At 38.5% G+C, this 15,059-nt stretch overlaps 1 protein-coding gene across 10 annotated transcripts in view; it reads right to left on the bottom strand.

The window, feature by feature from the left end:
* Nucleotides 1-15,059, bottom strand: part of BLTP1 (bridge-like lipid transfer protein family member 1) — a 249,850-nt gene that overhangs the window by 140,078 nt on the left and 94,713 nt on the right. For 9 of the 10 annotated variants that reach the window (XM_023741142.1, XM_023741148.1, XM_023741141.1 and 6 more), the window contains 3 exons: nt 8,268-8,495; nt 7,319-7,456; nt 1,145-1,324 (listed from right to left, as the gene is read on the bottom strand). In XM_023741142.1, coding sequence (XP_023596910.1) covers nt 1,145-1,324; nt 7,319-7,456; nt 8,268-8,495 — 546 coding nt within the window. The remainder of the gene's footprint in view (nt 1-1,144; nt 1,325-7,318; nt 7,457-8,267; nt 8,496-15,059) is intronic. The other variant, XM_023741143.1, reaches the window with a different exon arrangement.

Below are 15,059 nucleotides of genomic sequence, written 5' to 3'. Positions count from 1 at the left end.
CTGCCTCATAGGGTTTCCTAGGCTATAATCTTTATGGGAAGAGATCACGAGGTCTTTTCTCCTGCAGAGTGCCTGGTGGGTTTGAACCAACAATCTTTCGGTTGGCAGCCAGGCACTCAACCACTGTGCCACCAGGGCTCCTTTAGCACCATAAGGGATACTTTAAAATTGTACTTAAGAAATACACAAGAAAGCAAAGTTTTTAGAAATTATTCCACATTCTAGAAAAAGATGATACTTCAACAGTGGCGTGCCAATTAATATAATTTAAATACTATGTTAACTTGATTTTTGGAAGAGTTCTCATCCTGAGTTTTTTTTACAAAGAAAGTCTTGAATTCTTAAATGTATTACATAGAACTATATGAGATTACGTAGTTCCTGGGTGGTACAAATAGTTACTGCACTCAGTTGCTAACCAAAACGTGGGTTCAAGTCCACCCAGAGGTATCTCAAAGAAAGACCTGGCAATCAGCTTCCAAAAAAAAGCAAACATCTGACATTGACAGCTCTATGGAGCACAGTTCTACTGGCACGCATGAGGTCACCATGAATTGGAATTAGACAGCAACTGGAGGTGGTAGTGATAGACAGGCAGTCCCCAAGTTACCAATGAGATCCATTCCTAAGTGAGTCTTTAAGTCAAATTTGCAGGTCAGTTGGAACAAGTGCATACAGTTCTAATGCAGCCTTACGTGAGCGCAAGAAAAGGCTCCAAGCCTTTTCAATGATTTAAAAGCTGCATATGCAGTAAGTGAAGGTGATTGTGAAGAAGAAATTGTTGAGAGTAGGGAGGGGCTGGTTCAATCCTTTCAAAGTGAGGGCAAATTCACATAACAAAGGGCAAGTACAAGTTGTCCCTAAGTGGGACGTTTGTAACTTGGGGACTTACTGTACCACTATACCCATTAATCGTATGTGGTTCCAAAAAGTGAAACTTGTCTCTGACTTACCTCTGGCTAACAAAATTCTGAATGACAAGAATGGCTTCTGTCCAAAAAAGCACAAGATTGTCTGGCAATCAGAAAGCCATTAGTGAAAATGCAATGTACATTCATAATGGACACACAAGTTATTCTTGGGGAGGTGGGTAAGGAAAAGAAAAAGAAAATATGTCAGGAGACAATACTATGAGAATCCATACCTGTGGTGCTGTGACCTTAGCTGTAAGGCTTCCAGCCTGCACGTCAATTAGCCAGGCATATTCTAAGGAATCACTTCCTAAAGGAAGACCTTCTGCTGAGAACATAGCATGTGCTCTCAGCTGCAGACCTGACAAACTGATGTGACCTTCCCTGAGTACTTCATCCACAGAAGGTCGCTGCTGAAAACAATAACATTGAGACTGTAAGAAGTACAAGAAAATCGCATGATAGTTCCTAGTTGCCTTGCCCCTCCAGAGATGAACAGTAAAACCATGTTATCTGGAAAACAAGACTTCAGAATCCACGAGCTCCTAACACAGCTCAGACCATAAAAGTAGTGAGTTAAGTGAGCTTCTTTAGTGACACCTATGACAGCCCATATACAAAGCAAGGTAGCTAAGTCCTAAAAAGTATGCAGACCTTCTCTGACTGCTAACTGCCTCTATGAATAAAAAAAAATTAGTACACTGACTGACAGGGAATGTAAGAGACCAACCTTTTCATGGGAAAGCTAAGAATCATGAGATTAAAAAGAAGAAAATAAACAGGGAAGAACAAACACCATTAAGACCATAAAATGAAGAGCAGAGAAGAAAAAGTCAACTTCCATACAGACTCGGAGGATATACCTAAATGGAAGCCCTGGTGGCACAACAGTTAAGAGATCAGCTGCTAGCCAAAAGGTCGTCAGTTTGAATCCACCAGCTGCTCCTTGGAAACCCTATGGGGCAGTTCTACTCTGTCCTGTAGGGTCACTATGAGTTGGAATTGACTTGACAACGATGGTTGTTGTTGTTTTTGTTATTTCTTTTTAATACATATATGAGGGACAGTTTTATCTTAGCGATGATTATATACTTAGTATTAAAAAACAGTATACATTTCAAAAAGAAAACTACTAAGACTACTCAAAGAAATAAAGAATATGTCCTAAAAGAGGGTGTTCCATGAATACTAGTTTCACATAACATTATTAGAAATACAGAATCAAATAAGTTTGGAAATTATGTTCTGTTGAATCTACCTTCCGTTCTCCCTCAATTGCACTGAATTCCTTCCATCTCCACTGCTATCATCTTGATACAAATATTACTTCTTCCCAGGACCTGCAATCTGTAATATGCTTCTCAATGGCCTCCCAGTATTCACTTTTACATCTCTCTGCTCTATACTGTACAAGTAACCACAGAGGTCTTTTAAAAATGGAAATCTGATGTCACTTTCCTATTTAGAGTCTAATTCCCTTAGAATACACATACATCCAAAATCCTTGTATTCTTTGGCTCCCATTAATCTCTCCAGCTTTATCTCTTGCCACAACCCCTTTCACTCAGTTTCAGCCACAAGATACTTTGCTTGGTCCTTCACACACATCCAGCTTCCTCCATGGCCTTGATCTCTGAACATTCCTTCAAGATGTGCTTGCCTAAAATGCACTTCCTTCTCTTGCACTAGCTAACTCCAACACACCCCTTAGGTCTCAGGTTAGGCATCATTATGTCAGAAAAGCCTTCTCTGCCCCCAGACCATTACAAGCTACCAAAGCACCTCATACCTTTCTGTGGGGCAAGGAACTTGATTTGGCCTTATGTCTCTGGTTTCTGAAAATAACACAAGCAATTAAGGTGCTTTTGTTTTCTAAAACAGCCAGGCAACACTTCAACATATATAAATGACTTGGCAGAGCCTAACTCATCACCTTGGCAACAAGCCTCAGGAAGGGAGCGGGCAGGATGAGGCCTCTACCGCCCCCTACTTTTTGAGGCCTCATGTCTGTCCATGGAGCATGTCACCTAAGTTTGGGGTATAAACATGGCTGGGCAAGGGACCTCGTGGTCCCTCAGCCATGGTGCTAGGTGGAAGCACATGCAGCATAAGTGTTCTGAGGCCAGCCTAGTCAGGGGGGACTGGCAGAAGGTAGGTCCCCCTTTTTTTAAGTCTTTCACCCAGAGCACAAAGTGGGGTACACAAGGAAGAGCCATCATATACACCTGGACGGCCTTCTTGAGTTGGGAGGACATCCAAAAATTGATCCACATTTGTTCTGGTGTGTTGTCTGCTTCTTGTTGTGACAAAAGCTACTTTCCATGGGCTAGCCCTCTGGGAGCTTCTAGGGTGTTGAGACTCTGATTGGAAAGATGTAATATACATGGAGTGATCATTATTAGGAATTGGCACCCTTTTTCTAATAGCCTTCCGGCTATTTAGAAATTGGCGACAACCTGAAAGTGTCTTGCACTCTCCTTGCAGCACTTTGCAAAACTGAAATTATTTATATTAACTTTAATGTCCTCAATATTTATCTTCTCAACCAGGTTCATTAGGGCAAGGATCATTCTATTTTGTTCAACATGTATCCCACTACAGCTAACAGAGGGACCCCATAGAGTAAATGCTGCTGACTGACTGACCTCTTCATAGCAAGTCTTCTCAGAAAGTTCAGTTATTTCCCAAGCTAATTCTACTATGGTAGTCTGTGAGTGTGAGTGTGAGAGAGTGTGTGTGCGTGTGCGCGCGCGCACAGAGCATCTAACGGGGTAAGTGTTCCTTGCTTTCAACACATTTTGAAAATGCATTATTAAATTTTGTTTTAAATAAGGGTTAAATCTAATTCATAAAGTATTTTTTAAAGGAAATTTCAAATTTTAACTATAATAGTAATTCTAGGAACACAACTGATACAATTTTTATTTTATTTTCATCCAAGTTATGTGACATTAAGTAAAATTACCCAACTTCTCCATCAATTCCCTTATGTTTTATCTGCGAGAACTGGGGATAATGGTCAATAAAGATCTCTTCTGGCACTGAGATTCAATAATTCTCAGTATAATAAACTAATAAAAAGTTTCAATATACATATTTTGGGCTCAAAAGTGCATTCGGATCTTGATGTCTCCTAAAGATATAGCCTACCTGGTGCAACAATAAGGATTATATTCTACATTTTAATATGGCTTACATCATATAAGATGACCATAAAATACTAAGTGTGTGATTTCATAAGCTGGACACAATAATCCACATCATTACCTCAGATCCTTTACTTTGAAGCCCAGAGTTGACACTAATGCCACCTGGGCTAAGCAGTTATAGATGGGTGACCCAGGACTGAGCCTTAGGGGCAGCCATAGTAAGTGTAAAGCCTCCCACCATGAAAGACCATCAGATAGTATAAAGACAAAAGAAGAAAAGATTTCTTAGGAACAGTCATGCCAGCACTATAAAATGTAAGCAAATTAAGTAGATAAGCAAATTCCAAGAGGATATATAGCACCCTTGTCTTTGGGATGAATTAGAAAGTGCTAACCATCTAGGAAACAAAACAGCATTGGTACTCCTACTACCACTTTGATATCTCCATTCCATGAACTACTCCTCTAATCCCCAAATAAATCATACTTTATACTTCAGTCTCTCTACAAGTTTGCCATACCTCTGGAACAAGAGTTAATGTGAACCCTCATAATAAGCCCAATAAAATGTTTTTTATATCTGTAAAGCCTTTGAAAATGCAGTCGTTAAAATAAAAGTTGACATATTTAATGTTACTGAGCCATACATGTGAAGACTGTTGAAAGGGTAAACTGTTTTGTTACCTATATATTTACCACAATAAATAAAGAAATAATAATAATTATAATAAAGGTTATATACTATATGATTCTACTTTGCAATGACAAAATTATAGAGATAGAGAACAAATCAGCAGTTACCAGCAGTTAGGGATGGGGAAGTGAGGGAAGTGGTAATGTCTATAAAAGGGCAGTATGAGGGATTTGTGTAATGGCACTATTCTGTATATTGATTTTGGTGGTGGTCACATGAATCTACATGTGATAAAATTGCACAAAATTAAGTACACAATACACAAACACGCACACATAAATGAGTGCATGTAAAACAGGTGAAATCTGAATAATGTCTGCGGATTGTCAATGTCAATTTCCCGGTTGTGATACCATACTATAGTTATACAAGATGTTACAATTGGGGGAAACTGGATGAAGGGTATACAGATCTCTCTGTATTATTTCTTACCATGGAATGATAATCTATAATTACCTCAAAATAAAAAGTTTTTTTTAAAAAGGAAAAAAACGTTGAAGTGCTACTAGGTACTCATAAGAAACCAGAGATATTCATCTAAGAGTCTTAAAACTCAACCATAGGAAGAGATTTTCCCTTTTACCTGTGTTAATTCCCCCAATATTACACACTGAACTGTGTCGTCCAAAAAGACAGGCTGAACCCTGTACCTGTCAATGTGACCGTGTCTAGGTAAATAGGGTCTTTCTTTAAGGCATTATCAGTTAAGGCATGCTGGAGTGGAGGGGGTCCTACTCCTAAACCTTTCTGAGTGTTGTCTTATAAATAAGGAGAAAATACATGGAAAAAGTCACACACAGGAAGAAGACACCATGTGAAGATACACCTACAAGCAGCAAACAAATGTCAAGGACTGCCAGCAGTCACTGGAAGTTAGAAGAGAGGCATGGAACAGGTGCCATCTCAGAACCCTCGGAAAGAATCAACGCTGCCAATACTCTTCTTTGGATTTCTGGTCTCTAGAACCATTAGGTAACAGATTCTGTTCTTTAAAACCACCCACTCTGTAGAATTTTGTTATGGCAGCCCTAGAAAACTAAGACACCTATAGACTGAAAAAAGTAGATGGGCTTCCCCCACACATTCCACCTCCTAAAATAAAAAGCAACCAATCTGAATGGCCCACTGATTACAGGGAAAAGGACAAGACTTCTTTTTGAGGTTTCACGGCAAGTTAAAAGTACTATGCAAGTGATCCTTGTGGTGACAGAATAGTTCTATATCTTAACTGCAGTGGTGGTTACACAAATCTACATGTGACAAAATGACACAGAATTATACACACACATTGTACCAGTGTCAATTTCTGGTTTTGATATTGGTACCATAATTATGTATACATAATCCTTAGGGGTCCTTAGGGGAAACTGGGTGAAGGGTACATGGGACCTCACTGTACTATCTTTGCAACTTCCTGTGAATCTAATTATTTCAAAATGAAAAGTTTTAAAAAAAGAAACACATATGGAGGCAAAAACAAACAAAAAACAATATTAAGTGTTAAGTTTCAGTTATTATTACCTCACCTATATCAAACAGATTTATAGCTATATATAAACATATATGTAAATTAAAATGCTATGAAGAAAAATATAGTCAGCTATGGCAAAAGAGTAAAAAAAAAAGTATATGCTATTTTAAGTAGGATGGTCAGTTGCCAGATATATACAAGCGATCATCCATGATGATCTTTGGGTGTTAGACTCATCTTCCTGTTTATAATTTTATTTAGCCTTGTATTAAAATCAGTTTAATATTTCTAAAGCATACAACTTGACTAAAAGTAGGGAAGGGGGTCCTAAAGCAGTGGCAGACGCCAAGAGAAGTCATTTGGTGATTAAAAAAATAATAATAAAGTGATAATCTACACAGAAATGTAAAATATTCCTATTTGGTAAGTATCATCGGTTCTTTTCAAAAGAACCCAGAGGTATCTTGAAGGAATTAACAACGCGTCTTGTAATTATGCTAGATGAATAAGTTACTGACTATGTATTGATCATGTATATGCATGTTTTGAAGACTTATGGGGCTGGCTGATTTTTTTTTTAGTTTTTTTATTGTGGTAAATATATATGTAATAGTTTGCCATTCCGACATTCTTCATGTGTACAATTCAGTGATATTAGTTGCGTTTATCTGTTTACGAATTTTCCCAATATAGTGCTGGTTAATATTAATACTTATGTTGTGATTTTTAACAAAAACTATCAATATTTTATACAATTAGTTTTTCCTTTCCATAAACATATGAAAAAAAATATAAAGTATTTTTTCCATTTCTAAAAACAAAAGATATAAAATATAATTGTTTGGGAACCATATCAATAGGGAACAGCAAAAACACAAGCTGAGATTTTTGAAACAGTGTCATTACCAACTCCATATTGTCTGGGTGTCTGTCTCTCTCATTTATATTCACAAAACTTCTTAACACAGTTAAATTTAAAGTACCTAATGTAAAGAGCTCTATATTGCACACACAGGAGCTAGCACAATGTTTTGACCCCGTAAATATCAATAATCAATCCCTAAGTCTTTATATTAACCCATTTTTACATTACCTGATAGTTATCACTGACAAATACATTCAGGGGTGACAGGACAAGCTGCAGCATGGTCTCCCTAAATCCTTTTTTCATTTCAAAACACAGTCTTTCCAAGAAAGCTGTAGGACACTCAGGGCCATCAGTAGTCCCATGCTAAAAGTCAAACAAAATACCATAATCAAGATACAGAACAAATGGAGACCAAGGAAGTACAGGCAAATAAAAATTACATTTACCATGATGAAGAGATTTTGAATTTTAAAAAAGAATAAACAGTGTTTAGTGACAAAAATAACTATTCTGTACCCCAATAAGGACATTAGCTGCATGGAGCACCAGAGGTGACTTCTCTGGTATGCAACCCTGGGTTCATGATGTATAACCAGTATGTACCACAATGCTCTAGGGCTACCTGCTGCCTATCTGGCCTACCTCCAAAGCCCCTGGGTCTTTAGGGAAATATAATCTCATTTCAAGTCAGCCCCAAGAGGTCCAAGGGGTATCCTCAGAGTGAACAAGGATACTGTGCTGAGTCTGACACAATTCAGCCTCCAAGTTCAACCTTCTGAAACTGGATTTTATAATAGGTCCACCATAAGATCCCAAACTGGTCTAGGGTCTGGAGATAAAGACTAAGAAAATATAAGTTCTAGAATATTTATCAGGTTAACTACAAACCCAGAAACTCAATGTCAAGAAAAAATGTTCTAACATTACACAAAACAGTAAAGAAAGAATTAAAGTGACAGAATAAAAATAGAAAGTAAAATTATTAATGATCAAGTAACCATATTTGAAGAAAATAGTATGTTCCCTTTATGAAAGTAAAACAATAAATTTAGAAGTTTTTCAATCTGCAAATTTTTTATAAGTGTGCGTCTGTGTGCACACACACATATACAGTTTCTTATATTATGTGGATTTCATAATACACTCCAGGCTATCTTGATATGTAGATACTTACCACAGGAAGACGCCCATGAACTTTGTACAAATTAACAAGTACAGTAATATCCCAAGGACGCAAAGAAAGCGGATGAATTGACTTGGCTGAACTTTCATTTTCCTTTTTGTCATTTTCCATTCCAACAGCAGTCCACCCAGAGCTGGATGATGTTGATAGTGACAGAACAGGACTAGAAATAACCTCTTCAAAATCCATATACATATCATCTTCCCCAAAGTAATTTTCCTATAAATATTAGAAAAAAATTGCTATCAAATGAGATAATAACAATAAAATTTCACCTAAGAGCCCCAAATTTTTAAACTAAATATCCCCTTAATCTACTGTAAATAATAAAACACATCACATCTATTTCTTTAATATGAAAAATACATATACATATTTAAGACCTACACTTAGCTGCTTGTACTTTAGGTCCTAGGAGAGACCTTTGAAGATTGGTATGGTCACTGGTTATCCACATGTTTCTCAGTGTTCTGAGACAGTACCCAGGGGCATCCTTTAGGGGCACATCAATTCACTGAAAATGAATTTGACTAAATCTAATTAGCTAAATACTCTAAATCACACATTTTAGCAGCAGTATTTATCAAGAATGTTTTAACAATTTTAATATGAATGTCTAATTTTGGTTATTAATGAGACAAAAGGATATGTTATCAACAGTTTTCAAAATTTCCTTTCACATATTCATCTTGGTTTTTTATGCCAGAGTGTATCAAACATTATTAATATTCTGACTTCTTTTGGATGTTTTAAAGTAAATTTAAATTGACTTTTAGTTCAAATTCTTCTTCTTCCCACTGATTCTGAATTTCAATTTTGCCTATTTGACTTGTCAGTAGTAATCAAAAGTTGTTAAAATATTCCTGTCAACATTGTTCACTATGTTAAATATTACCTAGCCTAATGTTAAATGTTTGATCCTCGGTTCCCAATTTCAATTTTTTTAATATGTGAACTCCATCTAGAGGAGTTCATGACTTAAGAATTCAGTAAAAAGAAATAATTCAAAAAAGGTTGGGAATGTAGTAATATATTATGGCAAATTTCTAAGGTATTTTAAGATTAATGACTACATAAAGATACTTATAAACACAAATAAAACTTCCATTTGCATTTAAGGGTAGATAACACGAAAAATACACAGTCACTATACCAAAAAGAACTGGTTGACATTCAACCATTTCAGGAGGTACCATATGAGCAGGAACCAATGGTACTGAAGGAAGAAGTCCAAGTTGCACTGAAGGCACTGGTGAAAAAGAAGGCTCCAGGAATTGATGGAATACCAATTGAGATGTTTCAACAAACAGATGCAGCGCTGGAAGTACTCAATTGTCTATGCCAAGAAATTTGGAAGACAGCTACCTGGCCAACTGACTGGAAGAAATCTATATTTATTCCTATTCCTAAGAAAGGGGATCCCACTGAATGCGGAAATCATAGAACAATATCATTAATATCACACGCAAGTAAAATTTTGCCAAAGATCATTCAGAAGTAGCTGCAGCAGTATATCAACAGGGAACTGCCAGAAATTCAAGCTGGATTCAGAAGAGGATGCAGAACCAGGGATATCATTGCTGAAGTCAGATGGATCCTGGTTGAAAGCAGGGAACACTAGAAAGATGTTTACCTGTGTTTTATTAACTATGCAAAGGCATTCGACTGTGAGGATCATAAAAATTATGGATAACACTGCAAAGAATGGGAATTCCAGAACAGTTAACTGTGCTCAAGAGGAAACTGTACATAGATCAAGAGGCAGTCGTTCGAACAGAATGAGGGGATACTGCGTGGTTTAAAGTCAGGAAAGGTGTGTGTCAGGGTTGTATCCTTTCACCATACCTATTCAATCTGTATGCTAAGCAAATAATCTGAGAATCTGGACTATATGAAGAGGAATGGGACATCAGGATTGGAGGAAGACTCATTATCAATCTGCAATACATAGATGACACAACCTTGCTTGCTGAAGTGAAGAGGACATGAAGCACTTATTGATGAAGATCAAAGACCACAGCCTTCAGTATGGATTACACCTCAACATAAAGAAGGTACAAATCCTCACAACTAGACCAATAAGCAACAGCATGATAAATGGAGAAAAGATTGAAGTTGTCAAGGATTTCATTTTACTTGGATCCACAATCAACACCCATGGAAGAGGCAGTCAAGAAATTAAAAGACACATTGCATTGGGCAAATCTGCTGCAAAAGACCTCTTTGAAGTGTTGAAAAGCAAAGGTGTCACCTTGAAGACTAAGGTGCGCCTGACCTAAGCCATGGTGTTTTCAATCGCCTCCTATGCATGTGAAAACTGGACAATGAATAAAGAAGACTGAAGAAGAATTGACACTTTTGAATTGTGGTGTTGGACAAGAGTACTGAATATACCATGCACTGCCAGAAGAATGAAAAAATCTGTCTTGGAAGAAGTACAACCAGAATGCTCCATAGAAGCAAGGATGGCGAAGTAGGGCTCACATAATTTGGACACGTTGTCAGAGGGATCAATCCCTGGAGAAGTACATCATGCTTGGTAAAGTAGAGAGTCAACAAAAAAGAGGAAGACCCTCAATGAGATGGACTGACACAGTGGCTCCAACAATGGGCTCAAGCATAGCAACAATTGTGAGGATGGTGCAGGACCGGGCAGTGTTTCGATCTGCTGTACATGGGGTCACTATGAATCAAAATCAACTCAATGGCACCTAACAACAACAGTATGAAAAATTACACTATCTTTAAAATCAATTCCAAACAACCCCAGAAAAATTACTCATTTAAAGAACTTGGAAAATGTATTATTTGGTCAAGTCTGTAGCACGCTTGATTTTAAGAATAAAATCCTTGAATCTGAAGATTTATTCCTTTAGGAATCTTCCCTAGATTACCAAGGTGGGGGATGATAATCAGAACAGAAACTAGTTTTCCACAAATATTAAACACATTTTTCTTTGCATCTTTTATCTTACAGATGCTTTACAGTAGTTTTTGGTAAAAATAATATTTTTTCCCAGTTGCTGTCAATTCCCACTCATAGTGGTCCCTGCGTGTGTCAGAGGAGAACTGTGCTCCATAGGGTTCTCAATGGCTGATTTTTCAGAAGTAGATCACTCGGCCTTTCTTCCAAGGTGCCTCTAGGTGGACTCAAATCTGGACCTTTTGGTTAGCAGGCAAACACACTGATCTTTTGCATTTCACCCAGTGACTCCAAATACATTAACTCAAATACTAAGATTTTAAAACCCCATTTAGCTAACATTTCCCCCAGAGAGCCTTCACTAACAAATCTTAGTTGTCCTTCTCTGAACAACACTGATCATCTTTGTCTCTTTCCAGAAATGATGACTCCTATCGCTGTATAATATGAGATTCCTTGTTAGCTAAGTATTCAATATCCAAACCGCTGTAGATGTAAAACTGCAAAAGAAAATAAGTAAGCACGTGGGGTCACCATGAGTCAGAAATGACCTGACAGCAATGGATCTGGTTTTGTTTTTTATAAAACTACACCCATGCAAACATCCCATCACGTTAACTCTACTAGTCATGACGTTAATGTTTGATAACTAGTCTCTCTTTAATTATCAGATGTAGTAAATAACCAATGTACAATGAAATCAAAAGTAAAGCGAATTTGTAAAGTCCTCGAAAAATGCAACACTTCATGAAGTTGGTGGAAGTGATGTTGGAGAACTGCTCACATCACAGGCAAAGCTATCAGTGGGGCAAGTGAGAATCTGGAAGGATTAGAGCAATTACCAAGAAAGAAGAGTAAACCAGCAAAAATGACGACCTGCTGGGACTTTTAAAAAATATGATTTGAATAACAGAAGAACTAGAGTGGTCTCTAGATAAGTGACGAAGCCCTCAAATATTTTTCCAAAACTAGCCTCTCTTCATAATCATACTATAGAAAACAAACGAAGTGTTATACTGTGTGATCAGACAATTTCAGGGGAAAAATTACATCAAAAGGAATCAACACTAGATTTTGTCTTTGTTCTAAGTATCACGGCGTATTTATTCACAACCTACACTTGGTTTACTCTGAGATAAGTTTATTTTCACATATTTGCTTTAAATTTTTAAGACAAAGATCTAAACAAGGAGACTTCCGGCAAAATGGCGCTCTAGGCAGAAGCACCATGCCATCCCTCCACAGCAAAGATCCGAAAAACTAAGCCAAACAGAGAAAACAGCAATCCTGAAACCTAAAACATCAAATGAAGAGATAAAGAACTCAGCCAAGCACCATATGGAGTGAGAAAACTGACAGAGAACGGAGAGCGAGGAGAGATTCATGCAGAGTACCCCTATCAGCTAACGTAGCACGGATCCGCCATCTTGGACTCCTATTGGAGACCTGCAAACAGGGGGTACGAGAAAGCAGCTTCACGGAGCTTCCAGCAGGAGACAAAACAACTGGTAATTTGCGATATATGCTTTTCCACCCCGGACCCTTCTTCACCCCCACTCGGCCTCCTCTGCTTCCCGCAGCCACAGTCTCTTATTCGGGAAGCAATGACTGCTTGGATTCCACCCGCCCGAATTGGCTGGCTCTCTGAGTGCCATTTGTTGGCTACTGGTGTCGCTTTTTTCCACTTCTTTTGATTTCTTCCTTACGTCTCACCACCTCCCCCTCCTTTTGCTCAAATACCTGGCTCTGTGTGCCATCTTTGCTTCTTCCTGAGGGGCTGCGGAGCTCTGATAATTTCTGATATATGCTTTCCCACGCTCCACCCTTCTTCATGTACTCAGCCTCCTCTGCTTCCCGCGGACACAGTCTCTTGTCCAGGAAGCAATGACTGCTTGAATTCCACCCGCCCGAATTGGCTGGCTCTCTGAGTACCATTTGTTGGCTGCTGGTGTTGCTTTTTTTTCCGCTTCTTTTGATTTCTTCCTTACCTCTCATAACCTCCCCATCCTTTCGCTCAAATACCCGGCTACGTGCGCCACCTTTGCTTTTTCCTGAGGGGCTGCGGAGCTCCGTTCGAGTGTGGAACTGCTTCTCGCTCTGGGCTGCCACGCTGGTGGGAACCAAGGGTTTTTGTTTGTTTGTCTGTTTTGAATTGTTTGCTTGTTTTCTTCTCCTTTTCTTGGGTTTCAGAGCCCGTTCTGGCCAGGCGGTGCTGCATGGCTTGGAACCTACACCCTTGGCTTGCGCAGATGCGCAGAGGGATCCCTGAGAGCATTTCTTTTTTTGTGGGTTTTTTTTTCTTTTCCTGTTTTTTTGGGGGGATTTTCCTGTTCTTTTTTTTTTTTTTTAATTTGTTTTGTATTCTTTTCCCTCTTTTTCCCTTTTCGTCTTTCTTCATTACTCAGTTTCTCGTCTTTCTATACCTTCCTTCTCTTTCTGTTCCCTAAATACCTGGTGCTGAATACCTCTATGCCTTCTAGCCAGGCTATACTGCAACACCTAAGAACAACTTCCCAGACATCATACCTGCAACGGTGGGATCTCTGGGAACTTTGCTGTTCTTCTCCCTTTCTGATTTTTATTTATTCATTCTTTTCCTTCTTCTTCCCCTTTTTGTTTTTCTACATTTCATAGTATCTCATCTCTCCACTCCAACGGCAAGCTCCGCTAGCATTCTTTTTTGTTTTTTTTGCATGGTTTTGGCTCGTGTTCCTCTCCACTCTTTCCCATATCCATCTTAGCTCCGCACATAATAATCTCCCCATTACATCCTGCCTACCTGCACTGTGCGCTTAACTTCACACTACCAAGCAGTACACGCATGGCCTACTGGAACCTGCCCTGCACTGATTACCGACCTGCTCTGGTGGCTGTAGTAAGTGCCACAAACAAGCCGACCCAGTAACTCCTCTTCAGCTAGACCTGTACTGCTGTACCATATCTGAGCGACTGACACTGCCAACTGGAGAAGGAGGAGAAAAGTATCGTGCCCACAAACAAGCAAACAGCAAAGAACACACAGCCCGCCTGCTCAGACATAGCCAAATAAGAAAAAGGACAAAACAAACAAATCTACAATCAATGAACAAGAAAAATAACTACTGAATGCTCTGAACACAGCAGACAATATCAAAACATTTACAAAAACAGGACAGGATGGCTCCAGTAAGCATCCAAAATAAAACACCAGATGACTTTCTAGTGGACGTAAAGGCACTACAACTACCTGATAGTGAATTCAAATCTCTAATACTCAGAATTCTCCAAGAGTTGAAGCAAAAAGCAGACAAAAATGAGGAAAAAACAGACAAATTCATGGAAAATAAAGACAAAAACTTGGAAGAATTCAGGAAAATAACACAGGAACAAAATGCCAAAATAAATTCATAACTAGAAACTATACAAAAACAACAATTAGAAATCCAAAAGATAAACAACAACATTTCAGAAATGGACGGTGTCATACAAGGGCTGAGGAGCAGACATGAAATGGTGGAAGACAGGATCAGTGGAATTGAAGACAAACACTTGGCTACAACTCTGTTTCAGGAAAATGCTGAAAAAAGAACAAAGAAAAATGAAGAGACCCTGAGAGTTATGTGGGATACAATCAAAAGCAAAAATGTGCAAGTGATTGGAGTTCCAGAACAGGGGGAGAAAACAGAAACCACAGAGAGTATCACTGAAGAACTGCTGACAGAAAACTTCCCCATATCATGAAAGATGAAAAGCTGGCCATCCAAGAAGCTCAATGAACCCCATATAGGACAGACCCCAAAAGAAAATTACCACGGCATATCATAATCACACTCGCCAAAACGAAAGACAAACAAAGAATCCTGAGAGCAGCTCGTGAAAAA

This window comes from Trichechus manatus, unplaced genomic scaffold (assembly GCF_000243295.1).
Source record: "Trichechus manatus latirostris isolate Lorelei unplaced genomic scaffold, TriManLat1.0 scaffold00174, whole genome shotgun sequence".
NCBI lineage: Eukaryota > Metazoa > Chordata > Mammalia > Sirenia > Trichechidae > Trichechus > Trichechus manatus.
The sequence above is the reverse complement of the archived record's forward strand: the minus strand, read 5'-3'. Positions and strand labels throughout refer to the sequence as shown.